Below are 21,948 nucleotides of genomic sequence, written 5' to 3' on the forward strand. Positions count from 1 at the left end.
GTTTGGGTGAAAAAAAGTCTGCCTCTCAGTGAACCTGCAGGTCAAACCCGTGTTGTCCAAGGGTCAGCTGTATTCCCAGTACACATCCAATCTAACTAAAACATTGAACCTTCCATGCAGACCTGACCCCAGGTCCCACCGCCTCTATGCTAGCCAATTCCCAGAAATTCTGCAGCCATTCTGCCCCACCTCCTTGTCCTGAGGACCTACTGTTTGGAAGGAAAAATTAAGACAAAGGTATGAGCAGGACTGACAGTCTGGGTAAGGTTTAGAGATAAGGGGTGTGGCTTGGGGCGGGGCTAATGAGCCAGGGGTGGGGCTGAGGCTGCGGGGCAGTTAGGCGGGGAACTGGGGAGGGGGCTTAGAAGAGGATTAGAGTTGGGTGGGGCTTAAAGAGGTTGGTCCGCATAAAGTGAGAGCGGTTTAAAGACAATGGATAGAGTTGATCTAATAGAGAGTAGGGGCTTGGAGCTGGGGAAGAACAGGAGGAACTGCGTGAGAGTGGGGCAAGGAGGACGGATTTTTTTTTTTTTTTTTTTTTGAGACGGGGTCTTGCTGTTGTCCAGTCTGGAGTGCAGTAGCGCGATCTGGCTCACTGCAATCTCTGCCTCCCGGGTTCAAGCAATTCTCTCCCTCAGCCTCCCGAGTAGCTGGAATTACAGGCACCCATCACCACGCCTGGCTAATTTTTGTATTTTTAGTAGAGACGGGGTTTCACCATCTTGGCCAGGCTGGTCTCGAACTCCTGAGCTCGTGATCCACCCGCCTCGGCCTCCCAGAGTGCTGGGATTACAGGCGTGAGCCGCCGCGTCCACCCTAATTTTTGTTTTTTGTTTTTTTTTTTTGTAGAGACGGGGTTTTGCCATATTGCCCAGGCTGGTCTTGAAATCCTGTGCTCAAGCAATCCGCCTGCCTTGGCCTCCCAAAGTGCTGGGATTACAGGCGTGAGCCACCACGCCAGGCCAAGAGAACAGATTTTAAGGTGAGGAGCAGAGCTTATAATAATTCAGCTCTGAGGTGGGCGTGGTTCGGGGCCGGGGGCCGGGGCTTAAAGGAGAAACTTTGAGGGAACAGGGTGTTAGAGGTGGGACTTAGGAGAAGGTGCTGAGGGGAGCGCACGACTGCTATGGAGGCGGTGGGGAGAGAAGGAAGTACCTAAGAGAGGTGTATCTAAGGGAAGTTCCTGGGAGAGTGGAAGCTTAACAGGAGGGGCTGAATGGGCCTGGGTTTGGCTGTTTGGGATGGGGCTGAGTTGGGAGCGGGGATTATAGCGATTATATCAGCGGGGCAGTGTCAAGTGTGGTAAAGCCATGCCTGGCTCTTGACCAGCATGCAGCAGAATCAGCTACAGTATTTCAAAACACGGATCCCTAGACCCCAACCTCAGGGCTTCTATTCCGAATGGTCTGAACAGGCAGCCGGATGCTGCTGGCCTCCCAACTATCCTTGACAACCACCGATTTAAAAGAATGCTTTAGAGGTGGGAGGCACTCAAAAGTCACGAGGTGCAGCTTAAATGCTATGGGGTGAAGGGGCGGGGCTTACATGCAAGGGGCGGGGCTTGGATGGAAGGGGCGTGGCTTAGGGAGGGGTGAAGTTCCAGAGAGTAGGAGCTTGGAGAGGGGGAAGAACAGGAGAAACTACATGATGGCGAGGGGAAGAAGGCAGATTTTGAGGCAGTAGGGGGCTTATAATTACGCCGTGAGATGGGCGTGGTTCAGTGCCAGGGGGCGGGGCTTCAGTGTGAGACCTGAGCCGGAGGTGTGGCTTAACCGGACGCCCGGAGCGTGTCGCGGGGTTCCCGGAGAAGACGCGGGCCTTCAGAGCGCAGGCGCACCTGGCTCAGTTCACCCACCGGAAGCGGCCCGGGCTTTCACCGCTCGCGTCCCCGAGTCAGTGCGCAAGCGCATTTCCTCCCTCCTGGTCCCCGCCACCGCCTCCTCTTTCCGATCCTCCACGCCGGCGCCTCGGGAACGGGCGCGACTTCCGCTTCCGGGCGGGCGGGCAGGCGGGCGGCGCGGGGCTGCCGGGGAGGGGGGAGGGGGCGGCACTTCCGGTCGGGCCCTCGGGTCTCCCCGGAGCGGCGGCGCCTCCTCCGCCTCCTCGGCCTCCTCCCGGCGGAGACCCCGGCGCCGGTGAGTGACGGGGTGCGTGGCCCGGGGGCCCGGGTGCAGCGGGGGCGGGGGGCCCCGCCCTGGCCCGCTCTGGTCCCCAGAACGTCCCCCAACCCCTAGCAAGTCAGTGCAGCTCCCGCCGGGCCCTTGCCAAGGGACCCCCAATCACTGCTCCCCGGTAGGACCACTGCAGATAGCTCCCCCATGAACGCCCCCAGCTAGGATGACTGCCAAAGCGCTTTCATTCGTGGCGATCCCCTAAACGGCTGCCAGGGCCCCCAAATGATACCTCCTCGTAGGATCCCTCCACATAGCGCCCCCCGTCATTGCTTCCTCCAGCTCAGCCTCCAGATGCCATCAGCATTGCCCCTCCCCACGTAGGGCAGCTGCTGGTGAACCCTCTTATTAGTATCCTCTATGTAATTCTCCCCAGAGTGTTGCCTTAGTGCTTTGCAGCAGAACTGTCCCCCGTTATCTCTGTCCATACACAGCAACAGCCCCCAATGGCCCTGACCACCTCCATCCCCAGCAGAACGCCCCTTCGTGGGTGTGAAAATACTTTCTATTCTGGTCAGCACCAAGAATGCCTTTTTCCCTTCTGCAGGTCCTCCAGTGATTCCCCTTAAGAATACCCCCTTCAAAGCCACCCCCCCTCGCAGCGGGACAGCTCCCTCTAGAGTTCTTTCACGTTCACATCCTCTCCCGCTTCAGGTAGAAATATCCGCCTGCTTAGCTCCAGGCTCCCATGAAATACTCCTGTACCTCCTGTCGCCCCACCCTCATAGTGGTCGCCCATCTTCATTACTTCTGCCACAGAACAGTGTCCCGCAGTGAGGCGGTGAAGCTTTCCTTCCCAGAATGTTCCTCATCCTCTTACTATGTCATGAGCAACTGTTGCCCTGACCCGCAGCTTCTCACCCAGCTCTCATGCCATCGTCCTGGACTCCCTAGGGAAGACCCTGGACTTCACTAGGGTGTAACTTCTTTTCTCGTAGGCATTCATTCTGTGTTGAACGCATATTCACTATTCTAGCTGAAGAGTGTATACAGCCATGAAGGGGAGCAATACACACAGTCTTCTCACTGTGCGAGGTCTCACAGTCTAGTTGATCAGACACGCGTCAAAAAAGATACACGGGGTTTTTTGGGTTCTCTGAGAGTCTGATGAACTACTTTAGAGGTGAAACCTGAATTACAAGAGGCAGCTTAGCCATGCAGAGATCTGGGTGAGCAGGCAGTAAGAACAGCAAGTGCAAAGGCCCTGAAGTGGCGGCGAGCATGGTGAGTGGAGGAACAGCAGGGGAGGCCGGTGAGGGTGGAGTGGAAGATTCGAAGGGAAGAACAAGAGGAAGGAAGCTTTGGTCTCAAAAGGCTTTGGAGGTGAGGGCACTGGGATAAATTATCTAGCCTTTGTCAGCTCTACCGAGCCCAGAATGTTCTTCATTCATTCATACGTTCATTCGTAAACACTTGTTGAACAGCTGTTTAATGAGCACCTACTTTACATTGGGGGTACAACAGAGAACAAAATAGACAAGAATCCCTGACCTCATGGAGCGGACATGCTAGTTGAGGGGGCAGGTGATTAAAAAACAAAATACAGGCCAGGCGAGGTGGCTCATGCCTGTAATCCCAGCAGTTGGGAAGGCCAAAGTGGGAGGATCGCTGGAGGCCAGGAGTTCAAGACCAACCCTGGCAACATAGTGAGACCCTGTCTTTACAGGAAAAAAAAAAAAAAGCTAGGTGTGGTTGGTGTGCACCTGTAGTCCCAGCTATTCAGGAGGCTGAGGTGGGAGGAGTGCTTGAGCCCAGGAGTTCGAGGCTGCAGTGAAAAAAAATAAAAACCAAGAGTATATATGCGTGTTCAGAAATCATGGGATAAAGAGATAGAGCTGGGGGGCTGTGGTTCAGGATGGCCTCCCCCAGGATTTTCCTATGTCTTGTCATCTTGTCCCTCCCAAAAGCCACACACCAAAAAGTTATACAAGAGTAAAAATTCCCCTTCTCATGGACAACTGTGGCCCACTGGGGGGCTGCTCTTAACAGCGCCCCAACCCCAGAAGTGAAGTGATTAGGAGGATGAGCCCTGGATTCTTTTTTTTTTTTTTTTTTTTTTTGGAGACGGAGTCTCGCTCTGTCGCCCAGGCTGGAGTGCAGTGGCGCAATCTCGGCTCACTGCAAGCTCCGCCTCCCGGGTTCACGCCATTCTCCTGCCTCAGCCTCCAAGTAGCTGGGACTACAGGCGCCCGCCACCACGCCCGGCTATTTTTTTTTTTTTAATTTTTAGTAGAGACGGGGTTTCACCGTGGTCTCGATCTCCTGACCTCGTGATCCGCCCGCCTCGGCCTCCCAAAGTGCTGGGATTACAAGCGTGAGCCACCGCGCCCGGCCGCCCTGGATTCTACTAGGGTTCACAGCTTTGAGCAAATCACTCCCTTCTTTCCTAGCCTCATTCATTCACTTCTTCAAACAAAAATGTATCAAGCCAGGAACTGTTGTAGGTCCTGGGGATGGAACAGTGAGCAAGAGATAAAATTCCTTGCCTTCAGGAAGCCGATCATCTGGATGGGGAGACCAGCAAAATCAAGGCACAGAAGTAGACTATGTGAGGTTATAAATGATGCTGAGCAGTAAGGAAAGAAATGAAGCAGGGTTAGGGAGATCAGGATGTGGGCCTGGGTGACAGGTCACTGGTTACTGAGAGGCTCATTGAGAAGACAATTGAGCAAAGATGGGGAGGAGGTGAAGGGGTGAGCGAGATGGTTGCCTGAGAGTCAGAGTATTACAGGCAGCAGCAACAGCCAGTGCAAAGGCCCTGTGGCAGGAATGGAGTGGGCACATTGGAAGAGCAGCCAGGAGACTGTGGAGGTCATTGTAAGGACTGTGGCATTTTTTTTTTTTGAAAAGGAGTTTTCGCTCTTGTTGCCCAGGCTGGAGTACAATGGTGTGATCTTAGCTCACTGCAACCTCTGCCTCCCGGGTTCAAGTAATTCTTCTGCCTCAGCCTCCGGAGTAGCTGGGACTACAGGCTTGTGGCACCATGCCCAGCTAATTTTGTATTTTTAGTAGAGACAGGGTTTCTCCGTGTTGGTCAGGCTGGTCTCAAACTCCCAACCTCAGGTGATCCGCCTGCCTTGGCCTCCTAAAATGCTGGGATGACAGGCGTGAGCCACCGTGCCCAGCCAGGACTGTGGCTTTTGAATAAGATGGGGTTACTGTTTGGTTATAGTCCTCCTGTCAGTAAAATGGGAATGATACTAACACGTTTGTTGTGAAGTTTGAATGAAACAAGCCACATAAGGCACCTAAGCACAATGCTTGTTAGAGGTCAACAGATGTTGGTGACTTGTCCTGGTCTTGGGTCAAGCCAAGAGACTTGGGGTTCGGTGGCAGGGAGATGGGTGGAGCAATGCATTTCCAGTATAACGTGGGATGGGGGTCCTCCTTCATTTTGGAGGGAGAAGTATTGAAAGACAGCATGTGATGGGACTGTGGAGCCTTGCTGCCTCTCTTCAACCACTGGCCCTGCCACTAGTTAACAATGTGACTTTGGAAGTTTGTTTGTTTTATTTTTGAGAAACAGAGTCTAACTGTCACCCAGGCTGGAGTGCAGTGGCGTGAGCTCACTGCAACCTCTGCCTCCTGGGTTCAAGCAATTATCCCGCCTCAGCTTCCCAAGTAGCTGGGACTGCAGGTGTGCACCACCACACCCAGCTAATTTTTGTATTTTTAGTAGAGACGGGGTTTCACTATATATTGGCCAGGCTGGTCTCAATCGAACTCCTGACTATAGTTGATCCACCCACCTCGGCCTCCCAAAGTGCTGGCATTACAGGCATGAACCACCATGCCTGGCCTGACTTTGGAACTTTAATTTACCTCTCTGGCCCTCAGTCTCTTCCTTTGTATTTCAGAGTCAATAATTGTAACCATCTTCTAGGATTACTGGGAGTATTCGTGGAGCTAACACACATCAGAGTTAGAAGAGTGCTAGGCTGGTAGAAAGCACACATCCAGTGTTGTATGTCACGTTACGTTACTCTTATTAACAAACCAGAATTTCATCACAAGGCAGCATTGTTGCAGCAGAACGGCCCACAGTCTGGCATCAGAAGGACCTGGAATCAGTTACCTGCTTTCCTCTTTATTGGCCATATGACCTTGGAGGAATGCCTTCCCCATGCTGCTCCTCAGTTTCCCCACTTATAAGATGGGCCCAGTAATGGTACAGGACTATGCCGCATCCGGGCAATGACAAATATCAAACTGGTCAAACAATAAATGTGAACCATTAATACACTTGCTGTGGGACTCCTGTCCCTTGGTGGTGGTAGTGGTGGGCGGGGGGGGGTCCCTCCCATCATGCTTCTCTCCGCATAAAACCCTCCTATGACATCCCCTCTTAAAAAGATACCAGTTTAGGCTTGAGTTGTGTGAACGAGGGAATGTCTCTGGTTTCCTAGTGGAAATTATCATAAGGCTGACCAATTCTGTCCACCACTGATGTATCCCCTTCAGCATCTCCACACCCTGCCCTCAGTGCCCTCCTCATAACATCACTGTCCCCAGAATTGCTTCTCCCAGGAATCCCTGGGATCATTTAACTCTATTTCTGCTACATGTCCCCCTCCGTTCCTCTGGGAGTTTGATCAGCTTAGTCTCATCGCTTCGTTCATTCCACAAATATCAAGATAGACATTCACAGCTGTGCATTTCTCTCTGAGCATTGCTTTGGCTGCACCTCCTCAGCTTTGGTATGTTGTGTTTTCATTTTCATTAATTGCTAAGCAGTTTTTTTGTTTTTTGTTTGTTTGTTTGAGATGGAGTCGCGCTCTTGTCGCCCAGGCTGGAGTGCAGTGGCACGATCTCAGCTCAATGCAACTTCCACCTCCTGAGTTCAAGCGATTCTCTTGCCTCAGCCTCCCAAGTAGCTGGGATTACAGGCGTCCACCACCAAGCCTGGCTAATTTTTATAAATGTAGTAGAGACGGGGTTTCACCATGTAGGCCAGGCTGGTCTCAAACTCCTAACCTCAGGTGATTCTCCCGCCTCGGCCTCCCAAAGTGCCAGGATTACAGGTGTGAGCCACGGCCTGGCCAGCATTGTCTAATGTATGATTTCTTTGCGGACCCATTGGTAATTTAGGAAGGTGGTGTTTCATTTTCACATATCAGCAAATATTTGTCAAGCACCCACACTGCCAGGTGCTACGCTAAGTGCTGGGGTCACAGGGGCGAGCAAGACAGGCCAAGTCCTTGCTTTCCTAGAGAGGGGCCAAACAGTAAACACACAGAAAAGGAATAACATGAGTTGGTGGCAATAACTATAATGAAACACCTGCAGCTGGATGAGGGGCTAGAGAGTGATGGGGTGGGGAGTGCTGAGTAGAGACCCAAGGAGGCTCCAGAGGGAGCCTTGTTGAAATCTGGGGGAGAACATTGTAGGCAGAAGAGAAAGTAACCACCACCTTCTCCTACCAGGCCCCTTGTATAGACACCCCTCATAACCCAGAAGACACCCCTAAATAAAGCTCTTATCCTGGTAGTTCTCCCCTCACCTTCCTTCACTCGGGGGACAGCCCGATGAAACACTGCTCTGGGGGCAAGGGTGGGAATGGGGTTCAAGCCCATTGATCCAGACTCTTACTCCGTGCCTTAGTTTTCTAATTTATCCAATGGCAGGAACACCTGCCCCTATTTCTTAGCATTGTGGGGAGTCAGTGAATTAATATGTGTAACGTGCTTAGAACCGTGGCAGGCCTCTAGGAGATGTCCAATCAGTGACAGCTATGATTAACGTGTGCTCCAGTGGAGACAAGCTAGTCAGGGGCTTCTTTCCCCAAACACTCTTGCCCTCCCTCCCCATAGCGCCCTAAATCACCCCCTATTCCCTGCATCCTTATGGCCTGTGTTTGCCTCCCTGGCCAGTCAGCCCCCTCCAGAGCTGTCTCCCCAACTTAGGTTCCGCCTACAGCCTTCCAGTTACCACCCCAGCCACGCCTGTCCTCTTTCCGGAGATCAGATTAAACGGAGGGGGTGTGAAGGGCACGGGATGTTGAGTCTCGTCCAAGGACAAGGACACCCGGAGCTGGAGACTAAAAATATCTCACTCCAGGATGGCGTTTGGGGTGGGGGTGGAAGAGACGCCCCTCACCTGTGCGAGGAGAGAGCAGCCCGATGGATAGAGGATAAAGGGTCCAGGCCTTGGAAGGATCCCCCTTGACCCCCACAGTGGGCTGGGCTTAGAGCCCGGCCCCCATCAGGTAGGGATGATGGACAGGAAGCGGGTCAGACCTCACGGGCCCTTCACCCACTGACCCTCCACCCACTTGGTGGAGGTGCTTCCCCAGGCCAGCAAGTAGACTAAGAACTCAGAGATCAGTTACGGGAGCTGAGGGTCTGGCGTGGTGTGGGGTACACACATGGATACCTGCCATCTGGAATGAAAAGTCATGTAAAGGAGGTGCCAGACAATGATGCCGGGGGTGGAGGGTCAGAAGCCCCACTAAGGGCAAGGATGTGGGGGGGTTCAGGAGAAGCCCCACTAAGGGCAAGGATGGGGGGGTCAGGAGAAGCCCCACTAAGGGCAAGGATGTGGGGGGTCAGGAGAAGCCCCACTAAGGGCAAGGATGGAACTCAAGCTCCCTGCTTCTGTTGCTAGGCTTAGCCCAGGTGTGTGATGTCATGGATGGTACAAATAGCTCAGGGGGTTGAATGCATTCTGCTGATGCATGTGTTTCATTACGTTCTGTTCCAACCCCCTTGAATCTCCCTGCAGTATAGGGGTCCCTCCCATTTTAAACATGGAGAAAGTGTGGATCACAGTGGAGATGGGATTTGAACCCAGGTCTTTCCAAGCCCAGGGTCTGTGTTTGGATTGTGTCAGACCACATTCTGACTATATGCCAGCCCCCTTGCTGGAATTTGTTTCTCCCAGGCAAGCAAATTCTCCTGTCTACCGCCTATTAATATTAAAAGAGTGCATCCCCGCCATACTGACTTTCTTCAGTTCTCTAGGCTTCTCCTGACTTCCCCATTTCTACTACTAGTAGTAACAGTGATAACAGTATCATATCTTCTATTTTTTTTTTTTTTTTTTTTGAGACGGAGTCTCGCTCTGTCGCCCAGGCTGGAGTGCAGTGGCGCAATCTCGGCTCACTGCAAGCTCCGCCTCCTGGGTTCACGCCATTCTCCTGCCTCAGCCTCTCCGAGTAGCTGGGACTACAGGCGCCCGCCACCACGCCCGGCTAATTTTTTTGTATTTTTAGTAGAGACGGGGTTTCACCGTGGTCTCGATCTCCTGACCTCGTGATCCGCCCGCCTCGGCCTCCCAAAGTGCTGGGATTACAAGCGTGAGCCACTGCGCCCGGCCATATCTTCTATTTTTTAATTTTAATTTTTAGAGCCAAGGTCTTGCTCTGTCACCCGGGCTGGAGTACAGTGATGTGATCACAGCTCATTGTAGCCTCCACCTCCTGGGCTCAAGCAGCTCTCCTACCTCGGCCTACCAAAGTGCTGAGATGACAGGTGTCAGCCACTGTGCCCAGTCCATACCTTCTATGTACTGAGTGCTTACAGAGTGCCAGGAACCGCCCCCCTAAGAGCCTTGCACATATGAGCGTGTTGAATCCTCACAGTCCTGTGAGGTAGGCGTGTGCTTTGTCATCCTCAGGTGTGGATGAGGAAATGGAGGCACAGAGAGGTTCAGTCACTTGCCCATGGCCACACAGCTAGAAAGTGGCAGGGCTTACATTTGATTCTGGCCCCAGAGTCCTCCCTCCTAATTACGCTGATAGAAACTGTGGTTCCCCTTATCATTATGCTCATTTTAGGATAAAACCTGAAGGGACAAGAACGGAGGGCTGCGGGTGGGGTAGGGTGCAGGAGTATGGGGAGACAGCAGAGGGCCTGAGAGGGTTTGGAAAGAAAACTGAGTCCAGAGGCCCCCAGGATGCTTGGACAATTGGAATCTGAGAAGGAGAGAAAGTGGAGAGGGCCCAGGCCAGCGCGCTGGCTCACATCTGTAATCACCCAGCACTTTGGGAGGTGGAGGCTGGAGGATCACCTGAGTGCAGGAGTTTGAGACCAGCCTGGGCAACAAAGCAAAACCCTGTTTCTACAAATAATAAAGTAGAGGTCTTGCAGGTGGTGTGGAGGAGAGGGTCTCCTCTACAAAGCTGTGTCAGGGGCTGGCAACAAAGCTGTGTCAGGACCCCAGAAAAGATGGGGAGAGATGGAAGGAATTAGAGGAGGAAAAGAGAGATGGGGAGGGTGGTGGGAGTTGAGAACACAGAGAGGGAAGGTGAAGGTGAGTAGGAGAGTCCTGGGGCCAGGGAGCGAAGAGGAAGGGCTGCCCTTTGGGGTGGACAGGCAGAGGGACTGGAAGCCTAAACCTGGAAGGCAAGGGGGTGATCCGCACAAGGATGGATGAGTGGGCGCACAGCTCCATTCCCCTGCGGTGAGACCCAGCGCCGCGGCCGTGTCCTCAGCCCCGTCCTCCTCTTCACAGGGTCTCCCGTCTCCCACCCACCGGAGATGGAGGCGAACCCAGCGGGCAGCGGCGCCGGGGGTGGCGGGAGCAGCGGCATCGGGGGTGAGGACGGGGTGCACTTCCAGAGCTACCCCTTCGACTTCCTGGAATTCCTCAACCACCAGCGCTTCGAGCCCATGGAACTGTATGGGGAACACGCCAAGGCAGTGGCGGCCCTGCCCTGCGCCCCCGGCCCCCCGCCGCAGCCCCCGCCGCAGCCCCCTCCCCCGCAGTATGACTACCCGCCCCCGTCCACCTTCAAGCCCAAGGCGGAGGTGCCCTCCTCGTCCTCGTCCTCGTCCTCCTCCTCTTCGTCCTCCTCGTCATCTTCGTCCTCTTCCTCTTCCCAAGCCAAGAAGCCCGATCCGCCCCTGCCGCCCGCCTTCGGGGCGCCCCCTCCCCCCCTCTTTGACGCTGCTTTCCCCACGCCGCAGTGGGGCATCGTGGACCTCTCGGGACACCAGCACTTGTTTGGGAACCTGAAGCGAGGAGGGCCCGCGTCCGGGCCGGGGGTGACGCCTGGGCTGGGCGCTCCCGCGGGGGCCCCAGGGCCACTTCCTGCCCCCTCGCAGACCCCGCCAGGACCCCCCGCGGCGGCGGCCTGCGACCCCACCAAGGACGACAAGGGCTACTTCCGAAGACTGAAGTACCTGATGGAGCGGCGCTTCCCCTGCGGCGTGTGCCAGAAGTCCTTCAAGCAGTCCTCGCACCTGGTGCAGCACATGCTGGTGCACTCGGGGGAGAGGCCCTACGAATGCGGCGTCTGCGGCCGCACCTACAACCACGTGTCCAGCCTCATCCGCCACCGCCGCTGCCACAAGGACGTGCCACCGGCCGCGGGGGGTCCGCCCCAGCCCGGCCCCCAGCTCCCGCCGCTGGGCCTCCCAGCACCCGCCGCCAGCGCTGCCACCGCCGCCGCCCCCTCCACAGTGTCCTCGGGCCCTCCAGCCACGCCCGCGGCGCCCGCCCCCTCCGCAGACGGGAGCGCCGCCCCTGCTGGTGTTGGGGTGCCCCCTCCTGCCACCGGGGGCGGCGATGGCCCGTTCGCCTGCCCACTCTGCTGGAAGGTTTTCAAGAAGCCCAGCCACCTCCACCAGCACCAGATCATCCACACGGGCGAGAAGCCCTTCTCCTGCTCCGTGTGCAGCAAGAGCTTCAACCGCAGGGAGAGTCTGAAGCGCCACGTGAAGACGCACTCGGCCGACCTCCTGCGCCTGCCCTGCGGCATCTGCGGGAAGGCCTTCCGCGACGCCTCCTACCTCCTCAAGCACCAGGCGGCCCACGCGGGGGCGGGTGCCGGGGGGCCTCGGCCCGTGTACCCCTGTGACCTGTGCGGCAAGTCCTACTCGGCGCCGCAGAGCCTGCTCCGCCACAAGGCCGCCCACGCCCCGCCCGCTGCCGCTGCGGAGGCGCCCAAGGACGGGGCGGCCTCGGCCCCGCAGCCCCCGCCCACCTTCCCCCCTGGCCCGTACCTCCTGCCCCCCGACCCTCCCACCACGGACAGCGAGAAGGCGGCGGCGGCCGCGGCGGCGGTGGTGTACGGCGCCGTGCCCGTCCCGCTCCTGGGCGCCCACCCGCTGCTGCTCGGCGGCGCGGGGACCAGCGGGGCGGGAGGCTCCGGCGCCAGCGTCCCAGGAAAGACGTTCTGCTGCGGCATCTGCGGGCGCGGCTTCGGGCGCCGCGAGACCCTGAAGCGCCACGAGCGCATCCACACGGGCGAGAAGCCGCACCAGTGCCCCGTGTGCGGGAAACGCTTCCGCGAATCCTTCCACTTGAGCAAGCATCACGTGGTGCACACGCGCGAGCGGCCCTACAAGTGTGAGCTCTGCGGCAAGGTCTTCGGCTACCCGCAGAGCCTCACCCGCCACCGCCAGGTGCACCGGCTCCAGCTGCCCTGCGCCCTGGCCGGGGCAGCCGGCCTCCCCTCCACCCAGGGCGCACCGGGGGCCTGTGGGCCCGGGGCCTCGGGCACGTCTGCAGGGCCCACCGATGGGCTGAGCTACGCCTGCTCGGACTGCGGCGAGCACTTCCCGGATCTCTTTCACGTCATGAGTCACAAGGAGGTCCACATGGCAGAGAAGCCATACGGCTGCGACGCCTGCGGCAAGACCTTCGGCTTCATCGAGAACCTCATGTGGCACAAGCTGGTCCACCAGGCCGCCCCCGAGCGCCTGCTCCCGCCCACACCCGGCGGCCCGCAGCCCCCGGACGGCTCCAGCGGCACGGATGCGGCCAGCGTGCTGGACAACGGGCTGGCGGGGGAGGTGGGGGCGGCCGTGGCGGCACTGGCAGGGGTGTCTGGGGGTGAGGACGCAGGCGGGGCGGCGGTGGCAGGGGCTGGCGGGGGTGCCAGTTCCGGCCCCGAGCGCTTCAGCTGTGCCACGTGCGGCCAGAGTTTCAAGCACTTCCTGGGCCTCGTGACTCACAAGTACGTGCACCTGGTGCGACGGACCCTGGGCTGCGGCCTCTGCGGCCAGAGCTTCGCGGGCGCCTACGACTTGCTCCTGCACCGCCGAAGCCATCGGCAGAAGCGGGGTTTCCGCTGCCCAGTGTGCGGGAAGCGCTTCTGGGAGGCGGCCCTGCTGATGCGCCACCAGCGCTGCCACACGGAACAGCGGCCGTATCGATGTGGCGTGTGCGGCCGAGGCTTCCTGCGCTCCTGGTACCTGCGGCAGCACCGCGTGGTGCACACTGGCGAGCGGGCCTTCAAGTGCGGCGTGTGCGCCAAGCGCTTCGCGCAGTCGTCCAGCCTGGCAGAGCACCGGCGGCTGCACGCTGTGGCCCGGCCCCAGCGCTGCAGCGCCTGTGGCAAGACCTTCCGCTACCGCTCCAACCTGCTGGAGCACCAGCGGCTGCACCTGGGCGAGCGCGCCTACCGCTGTGAGCACTGCGGCAAGGGCTTCTTCTACCTGAGCTCCGTGCTGCGCCACCAGCGCGCCCATGAGCCGCCGCGGCCCGAGCTCCGCTGCCCCGCCTGCCTCAAGGCCTTCAAGGATCCCGGCTACTTCCGTAAGCACCTGGCTGCCCACCAGGGCGGCCGGCCCTTCCGCTGCTCCTCCTGCGGCGAGGGCTTCGCCAACACCTACGGCCTCAAGAAACACCGCCTGGCGCACAAGGCCGAGAACCTCGGGGGGCCTGGAGCGGGGGCGGGCACCTTGGCCGGGAAGGATGCCTGACCGAGGGATTCCCATCCCACTCCCATCAAAAGCCCCCTTCTGGACTCCCACCTCCCAGGACTGATCAGACTCTCCCCCCTCCTCGCTGTTGCCCCATCCTTCAGAACTTCAGACGGACTGGCGACCTTCAGGGCGCACGCCCGACAGGCTCAAGACTGAATCACTCCCATCCTCGACCTCTCTGCCCTCCCCTCATCCCATCAGACACTGAACCCTATCCTCCGTCCACCCCTCGTTTGTGACCCGCATCAGCCCCCGCCCCAGCATCACTCTGCCCCCAGTAAGTTTTGGCGGAGATGGGTCTGAACCGCCCCTCCCCCTCCTTTGGAATCTGGCTGGACAGTGGAGTATGAGCAGAGTTGGGAGGGCACAAGGGAGTGCTGGGTGCTTTTTGGGGTGGGGGGGTGGGGGCGGGGTGGCAGACGCGGCTTGTACAGAGCGGAGAATAATAAATCTTACCATGAGGGCTGCTGGAGTCCATCCTTGCATCCCACCCGGGAAGAGTGGGGATTACGTGGTGGCAAAGCACAAAGTTAAAACTTGTTTCCTCTGCAGTTTTGATGCTGGGCGCTTCTGTCTCTCACTCACTCTCATTCAACAGGGACTTACTGAGGATTTGCTGTATTCCCAGCGTTAGTCTGAGCTGGGCAAATGGAGATGAACAAGACAGGTAAGTGTCTGCCCTCAGGAACCGACTTAACATGCCCCGACTCTCCCCCTTCCTGATGCTTTCAGCCTTTGTTCACTCCACCACCACTTCCGGAGGCCTCCTGCCTGCCAGGCCCTGAGCTGGGCACTGGGGAAACAGATGAATTGGACATGCCCCTTGGCCTCAAGTAACACGAAAGAGAACTCACATCCGGCTGCCGCAGCTGCCTCACAACCACGTGCAGACTGATGGTCATGATACAGCTCCCTCTTAGCACTTGCCCTCCAGGGTAATGACTGGAGATTTAAAAGCCCGTTCACAGCTCTCATGTTGGCTCTGGGAACAGTAAGATGTATGCCTGGCAATGTGTGTTTAGTTATCTCATTTGTTAGAAGAAGGGCCTGGGGTCCTGAAGAACAAAGGTGCTCCAGGGACACCTCAAAAATCCAGACTTTGGACTCCAGGCCGGGCATGGTGGCTCACGCCTGTAATCCCAGCACTTTGGGAGGCCGAGGCAGGCAGATCACTTGAGGTCAGGCGTTTGAGACCAGCCTGGCCAAAGTGGTGAAACCCCATCTCTACTAAGAATACAAAACTTAGCTGGGCATGGTGGCAGGTGCCTGTAATCCCAGCTACTCAGGAGGCTGAGACAGGAGAATCACTTGAACTCAGGAGGCAGAGGTTGCAGTGAGCTGAGATCGAGCCACTGCACGCCAGCCTGGGTGACAGAGGGAGACTCCATCTCAACAAATAAATAATTTGGACTTCAGTCCCAGGGTACTTCAGTACAGAAACTTGAAGATGAGGCCGGGTGTGGTGGCTCATGCCTGTAATCCCAATACTTTGGGAGCCCAAGGCAAGCAGATCACCTGAGGTCAGGAGTTCGAGACCAGTCTGGCCAACATGGTGAAACATCCTTTCTACTAAAAGTACAAAAATTAGCTGGGCGTGGTGGCATGCGCCTGTAATCCCAGCTACTCGGGAGGCTGCGGCAGGAGAATCACTTGAACCCAGGAGGTGGAGGTTGCAGTGAGCTGTGATTGTGCCACTGCACTCCAGCCTTCCAGCCTGGGCGACAAGAGCAAGACTGCATCTCAAAAAAAAAAAAAAAAAAAAAAAGAAAGAAAAAAGAAACTTGATGAGCTAGGTAAGAGAGCGCTGCCTGGGTGAGTCCTGTGTGACCCATGGGAGGGCAGCTACCCTGTGTGGCTCCATGTTCTAATGCTGAAGACCCAGCATGAGACAGACGTTGTGCCAGTGCCCCCAGGGTTCAGGGTTCAGCAGTAACGTGGAAATGGAGCCTCACAATGTAAGGGACATGGAAGTATCACTAGGGGTTGAGGGAGCACAGAGGAGTCACCCTGTCAGAGTGGAAAGGGGGGCTAGAAAAGCTTCTTGGAGAGAAGGTTATCCCTGAACGATGACATAAACCAACTGGAGTTTGCCAGGTAAAGAAGTTGCAAAGGGGCCGGGCGCGGTGGCTCACGCCTGTAATCCCAGCACTTTGGGAGGCTGAGGCAGGCGGATCACGAGGTCAGTAGATCGAGACCATCCTGGCTAACACAGTGAAACCCCGTCTCTACTAAAAATACAAAAAATTACCCAGGCGTGGTGGCGGGCGCCTGTAGTCCCAGCTACGCGGGAGGCTGAGGCAGGAGAGTGGCATGAACCCGGAAAGCGGAGCTTGCAATGAGCCGAGATCATGCCACTGCACTCCAGCCTGGGCGACAGAGCGAGACTCTGTCTCAAAAAAATAAATAAAAATTAAAAAAAAAAGTGGCAAAGATTTCCATACGGAGAGTTTAGTGTGTTGAACTAAACCCTGCTATTCTGGAGCATTTAAGACAGATTAGTATGGCTGGAGGTTGGGTTCTTGGGGGCTAAACCCTGAAGGGTCTTGAATTCCAAATTGTGGGGCTTGGGTGATTTTATAGGCTAGAGGCTGGAAACTGGCAGCTGCAAGGCCGAATATGACCACCAACACATTTTTGTTTAGTCTGTGCATTTTTTAAAAAGTTTGACTTGACTGCCAACATTGGGAAATCAAAAGATTTTACATAATGTGAACTAATGGAACTTCTGAAAGAAACTGGAAGATGTGGCAACCCAATCTGCGTTCCGGAGCTGGGCAGCCGTTACCCTCTTCTGATGGGGCACTCTTCAATTTGTAGAATACCAATTCTGAGACCTGGTGGCAATCGCTATTATTTCATGTTGCTGATATTTTCCCCTTGAACCTGGCTGTCTTGCTCATGTATTTACATTTTCACCAAGCTCCTGTAGGCATTCACATTTCCAAATCGTCTCAAAGCCACAAGGAGCTGTGGCTTGGTGACAAGGATCTGCGTGGATGCCATATGGAGAATGAAGAGGGCAGGTGGCCGGGCGCAGTGGCTCACGCCTGTAATCCCAACACTTTGGGAGGCCGAGGCGAGTAGATCACCTGAGGTCAGGAATTTGAGACCAGCCTGGCCAACATGATGAAACCCCATCTTTACTAAAGATACAAAAATGAACTGAGCCTGATGGCGCCCACCTGTAATCCCAGCTACTCAGGAGGCTGAAGCAGAATTGCTTGAACCCAGGATGCAGAGGTTGCAGTGAGCCAAGATTGTGCCATTGGACTCCAGCCTGGGCAACAAGAGCAAAACTCCATCTCAAAAGGCAGGCACTGGACTGCTATGCAGTTGTCTGTGTGTGAGACCACTGCTGGTCTACCAGTGTAGTGATGCTGAAAAGATGTTCCAGTTCCGAAGATATTAACTGGCTCAATTGAGGGAAACTGATAAGGGATTGGGCATAAGAATGAGGATGAAGAAGGTTTAAACCTGCCCAGGTATCCAGCTTGGGTTGTGGTGCCAATGACATCAGAAGCATGAAGGTTTCTTTGAGGAAAATGGAATGAGTTCTGTTCACATTGTGAGTTGCCTGTAAGTTATCTCATGGGGCCCACTGGGTGAACAGAAAGGTGTGCAAATCAGAGGCTCTCACTCAACAAGCATGCAAAGCACATTGAGTGTGCTTTTGCCAAACTTCCCTGACCCCCCTCTCCTACAGCTGAACCACATAACACGTAACCACACAGTGGGGCCTATTCACCCCCCATTCTAAGGATGGGGAAACAGAAGCTTGGAGGAAGGTATGATGCAACTCACTGCTGGTGGCAAGACCATGGTGTGGCCCCCTCCTCCCCCAACTCCCCAAAGCGGACAATCCGAATACAAGACCGACAGAGAAGCCCTTCAGAAGGTCCTTTAATAGGAACAGAACTGAAGGTGTCACACCTCCAGCTCCCAAGTCCTCTCGCCCCCACCACAGTGACTCTTTCACTCCACACCTAGGCCAGCCCACCATGCTGCCATCAGCCAGCCCTTCCTTGGGATTGGCGGGGACTAGGCAGTAAGCTGTTTGCTTCGAACTGGGAGTGGAGGAAATTAGAGAAACCTGAGGCTACCTTGAGGCTTGTGGGGGACCCTGGGCTCTGAGTCTAAAGCTTTAGGAGGGGGATGCTAGGTAGCTGCTTGCTTTATGTGTTCTCAGTTGCCTCCGAAGAAGAGTGGATGGGTTAAGGACGGACCACAATGGGGGTGGGGGTGGGGGTGGGGGTTGCCGCTGTTGGAGTCAAGATCCTATGGTCAGGCTACATCCTTGAGGCTCAAGTGCTCTCAGCTGTGACTTGGGGACCCTCTGGCTCCGAGGTGACGGGATCCCAGAGTCTCTTCACAGATAACCTGGTGAGTGTCTTCTGCCTGAGGGTGTATAGGCATCCCAGGTCCAGTGCAATGCAGTGAGGTAGGCAAGAGACTCCATCCTGGTCCACCCATGGAGGACCAGAGCAGAACACTATGGTAGACCCCAATTCCCCCCTTCCATTCGATCCTGGCTCCTCCTCTGAAGTGCCCAGGCTCTGTCGTGACAGGCTGGGTCTTGCACAAGGACAAGCCAACCAAGAGGCAGTCGGGGAAGTGACATCCAGCCCGTGGGCGTTGCCTTTGGCCGCACACCCGCAGAGCTTCAAGAGCTGCACCTGTCCTCCCCTAGGCCTTGCAGAGGTGCCGTGTGGGCGTGTGGGAGTCTGGAGCCTGGCTCTCTCCCTCTGCTCTCCATCACTAGCGGCTCGCAGCCCTCCCTGCAGTTGTCATCTCTCCCCCAATCTCCCCTCTTCTGTCCCCTGCCTCCGTTTCCCCACTCCGCCCGCCCCCCGGTCGGCCTCCTACCTCCGCCTTAACTAACCCAAGTCCTTGGTCTGCAGCCTACTGGTCGACCTCCAGCTTCACCTTCGCGGCCTCCCCCCGCCCCTCCTCCGCAGGGTCCCCTACCCCACACCCGCTCCCCGACCCCTCGGCCGCGGACGAGCCCAGCTGGCCTCCAGAGTCTCCCAGCCCCGGCCCCGGCCAGTGGAAGTGGGTGCGCTGGTGCTTGCGGAAGTTGGAGGAGTTGTTGAAGGTGCGGTCGCAGAGCGTGCAGCGGAACGGGCGCTCGCCAGTGTGGATGCGGGCGTGGCCGCTAAGCACCGAGGACTGGGTGAAGCCCTTGCCGCAGATGCCGCAATGGTACGGCCGCTCGCCGGTGTGCACGCGCTCGTGGTCTCGCATGTCTGAGGAGCGGCGGAAGGGCTTGGCGCAGAACCTGCAGGCAAAAGGCTTCCCCACCGCTGCACCCGCCGCCGCCGCCGCCATCACCACCTCCGCCCTCTCCGGGGCCACCCCGGGCCTCTGTTCTGCAACGGCCGCTGCGTCCGGAGGCCTCCGAGAGGTGCCCGGCTCCACCCCGTGCCGGTGCTGGTGCCGGAGCAGGGGCGCCAAGGCCTTGAAGGCGCGGGGGCAGAGCGCGCAGCGGTAGGGCCGCTCCCCCGTGTGCAAGCTGTAGTGCGCGCGCAGGCTGGCGGGGCCCGGGCAGCTGTGGCCGCACACGTGGCACCGGCTCGGGTCCCCACCCTGCCCGCCTCCCTCGGCCCCAGCCAAGTGGCCATGTTCGTGGAACAGCAGCTCGGAAACCAGCCGGAAGGCAGCAGGGCACAAGGCACAGTGGAAAGAACCTGGCTCCGGGGGCTCAGGGACCAGTGTGGTGTCCGTCACCTTTACCACCTGGATCTCGATGAGGTCACTCGGGGGTGTGCCGGGCCGGCAGTCATCAGGCACCAGGACCTGGGCAAGAGGAGAAGAAAGAGGAGCCTGTGGAACCTGCCTCAGGACCGCCCCAGCACGCCCCAATTATCAAAGCTTGGGCTCCTTTGTTATTCTCAGACAGTGCCTCACTCTGTTGCCCTGGCGCGATCATGGCTCATTGCAACCTTGACCTCCTGGGCTCAAGCGATCTTCCCACTTCAGCTCCCTGAGTAGCTGGGATTACAGGCATGCACCACCACACCCAGCTAGTTAAAAAAAATTTATTTCTGGCTGGGCACGGTGGCTCAGGCCTGTAATACTAGCACTTTGGGAGACCAAGGCAGGTGGATCACCTGAGGTCAGGAGTTCGAAACCAGCCTGGCCAACATGGCAAAACACCGTTTCTACTAAAAATGCAAAAATTAGCCAGGTGTTGTGGCTGCTGCCTGTAATCCCAGCTACTCGGTAGACTAAGACACGAGAATCGCTTGAACCCAGGAGGTGGAGGTTGCAGTGAGATGTGATCATGCCACTGCACTCCAGCTCAGGCGACAGAACAAGACTCCATCTTAAACAGCAAAACAAACAAACAAAAATTATTATTATTATTATTTTTAATGTAGAGGGAGTCCCACTGTGTTGCCCAGGCTGGTCTCCAACTACTGGGCTCAAGAGATCCTTCTGGCTCTGCCTCCGAAAGTGCTAGGATTGCAGGCGTGAGCCGCCGCGCCCGGCCCATCCTCCAGGATTCTGTTGTATCCTCATCAACATTTCCCCTCCTGTCCAAAATATATCATGGATCCCACCTTTTCTCCTCCACCCTAGTTAAAGCCCCATCACTTGGCGCCTCCAAAATTGAAAAACCCAAGGGCATCTCTGTTCCTACTTCTGCTGGCTTGTAACCCACCTCCCTGGAATAGCCTGAAGGTCTTCTGAAAATGTAAATCAGATCAAGTCACTTTTCGCACTCAAAACCCTCCAGTGGCTCCAAATGTACTTATCCCAAATCGTCACTATAATATCTGTGGCGATGTAGCTCCACTTATCTCTCTGACCCCAGCTTAAACATAAGCCGGCACCCAGCTGACTTCTCTCGTCTAAATTTAGCTGCCCCACCCCCACTCTTGGCTCAATTTATAGAAATTGGCTCAATTTTTATTTCCTTTATAGAACATATCACAGTAACTCTCATTTATTGTCTCTCTCCCCTCAAGAGACTTCAGGCTCCAAGAGAACACAGCCCTTGTCTGTCTTGGTCACTTCTCTATCTACAGAGCCGAAGTAGGAGCTCAGTAAATGTTTGTTGAATGAATGAATGTCCTCAATTAGTCTAATTCTGAGTGGGGGAACGTGGAGGAAGTTCCAGTCACCTAGACCACCCACTTCTACCCCCAAATTCTCCCTTGGGCATTCGAGAAGCATCACTAAGACCCTTGAAGAATTATCCCCTACCCCAACATAGGTGCTCCAATCATAAGCCCCCACGTTTTTCGGGGTCACCTTCCCAACCTTCTACCCTAGAATTTGCCCTAGAATTTATGAGCCCCGCCCCTTACAAGGCTCCACCCAAATTATGCAAATTATCCCTGGTAAGCCCCCTTCCCTGGACCCAAACCCGCCCCACAAGACACCACCGTCCTCAGACTCCGCCCCCATTCAGGCCCCGCCCACCACCCATAGGTCCCTCCCCTCCCACCCCACCCACCATGGCATAGTCTCCTCCCCTTCCCCGCCCCTCGCGCAACCCCAAGAAGCCCCACCCCCAGGGCCATAGCACTAAATACCTCCCCCGCCCACCCCTCATAGGCCACGCCCCGGACCCGCCCCCTACACTACGGCCTCCTCCCACCTCGAGCCCCACGCCCAGGCCCCTTCCTTGCCGCACCAGGTCCAGTGGCTCCTGGGATCGCGACTCCGGGGTCGGTGAGCTCGGACTCTGGGGCTCTGGGCGCGCAGCGGCCATCTTGTGCCCAAGCCCCGCCCCCGAGGCCAATGTTCCCTCTGAAAGGGGGTGGGGCTCGAACTGGCGTAAGAGCTACTGCGCAGGCGCACTGCGGGGCTGCGAGGGGGCGTGGTGCAGCAGGGGGCGTGGCGTGGCGTGGCGTGGCGTGGCGGCTGAGCCCGGGAGAATGTGAGTTGTTCCGTCTCTAATTACCTGTCGGTCCCTCCGAGGGTACGCTCTGTGTGGCGCTAGGATGCCTGTAACAGCCTGGGAACAAATCCGAACGTTCCTTCTAAACCAACGCAGGCCGACTCGAGGCTCTGGCAGTCAGGGGAACCTCAGCAGAACTGAAGAAGCTTTGCTTTTTTCCACAGTAAACGTTTTTGCGATTACCTCTGCACTGCTCATGACAACGTAATGACGCCAAGTT

The 21,948-nt window shown here is 56.7% G+C and overlaps 2 protein-coding genes across 3 annotated transcripts; one reads left to right on the forward strand and one right to left on the reverse strand.

Annotated features, from left to right (window-relative positions):
- The first annotated feature begins 11 nt into the window (after positions 1-11).
- Positions 12-15,511, forward strand: ZNF865 (zinc finger protein 865). 2 transcript variants are annotated; one of them, XM_032171224.2, is made up of 2 exons: positions 12-237; positions 10,623-15,511. In XM_032171224.2, the coding sequence occupies exon 2, from the start codon at positions 10,649-10,651 to the stop codon at positions 13,817-13,819; it is 3,171 nt and encodes a 1,056-aa protein (XP_032027115.1). In that variant the 5' UTR covers positions 12-237; positions 10,623-10,648; the 3' UTR covers positions 13,820-15,511. The 2 variants fall into 2 exon arrangements, with proteins under 2 accessions (XP_032027115.1, XP_032027114.1); XM_032171223.2 differs by lacking the exon at positions 12-237 and adding an exon at positions 1,983-2,135.
- A 2,080-nt stretch (positions 15,512-17,591) lies between these two features.
- Positions 17,592-21,547, reverse strand: ZNF784 (zinc finger protein 784). Its single transcript, XM_032171225.2, has 2 exons — positions 21,462-21,547; positions 17,592-19,615 (listed from the first exon to the last, which is right to left on the reverse strand). The coding sequence occupies exons 1-2, from the start codon at positions 21,537-21,539 to the stop codon at positions 18,722-18,724; spliced, it is 972 nt and encodes a 323-aa protein (XP_032027116.1). The 5' UTR covers positions 21,540-21,547; the 3' UTR covers positions 17,592-18,721.
- Between the last annotated feature and the right edge of the window lie 401 nt (positions 21,548-21,948).

This window comes from Hylobates moloch, unplaced genomic scaffold, assembly GCF_009828535.3.
Source record: "Hylobates moloch isolate HMO894 unplaced genomic scaffold, HMol_V3 SCAFFOLD_12, whole genome shotgun sequence".
NCBI classification, from domain to species: Eukaryota; Metazoa; Chordata; class Mammalia; order Primates; family Hylobatidae; genus Hylobates; species Hylobates moloch.

Bases quoted from the DNA above. Each gene is read 5' to 3' on its own strand.
- ZNF784 (XM_032171225.2), bottom strand. From the start codon at position 21,539: ATGGCCGCTGCGCGCCCAGAGCCCCAGAGTCCGAGCTCACCGACCCCG. The intron at 19,616-21,461 runs GTGCGGCAAGGA...CCTCTTGCCCAG, and splicing joins CCCAGGAGCCACTGGACCTG to GTCCTGGTGCCTGATGACTG.
- ZNF865 (XM_032171224.2), top strand. From the start codon at position 10,649: ATGGAGGCGAACCCAGCGGGCAGCGGCGCCGGGGGTGGCGGGAGCAGC.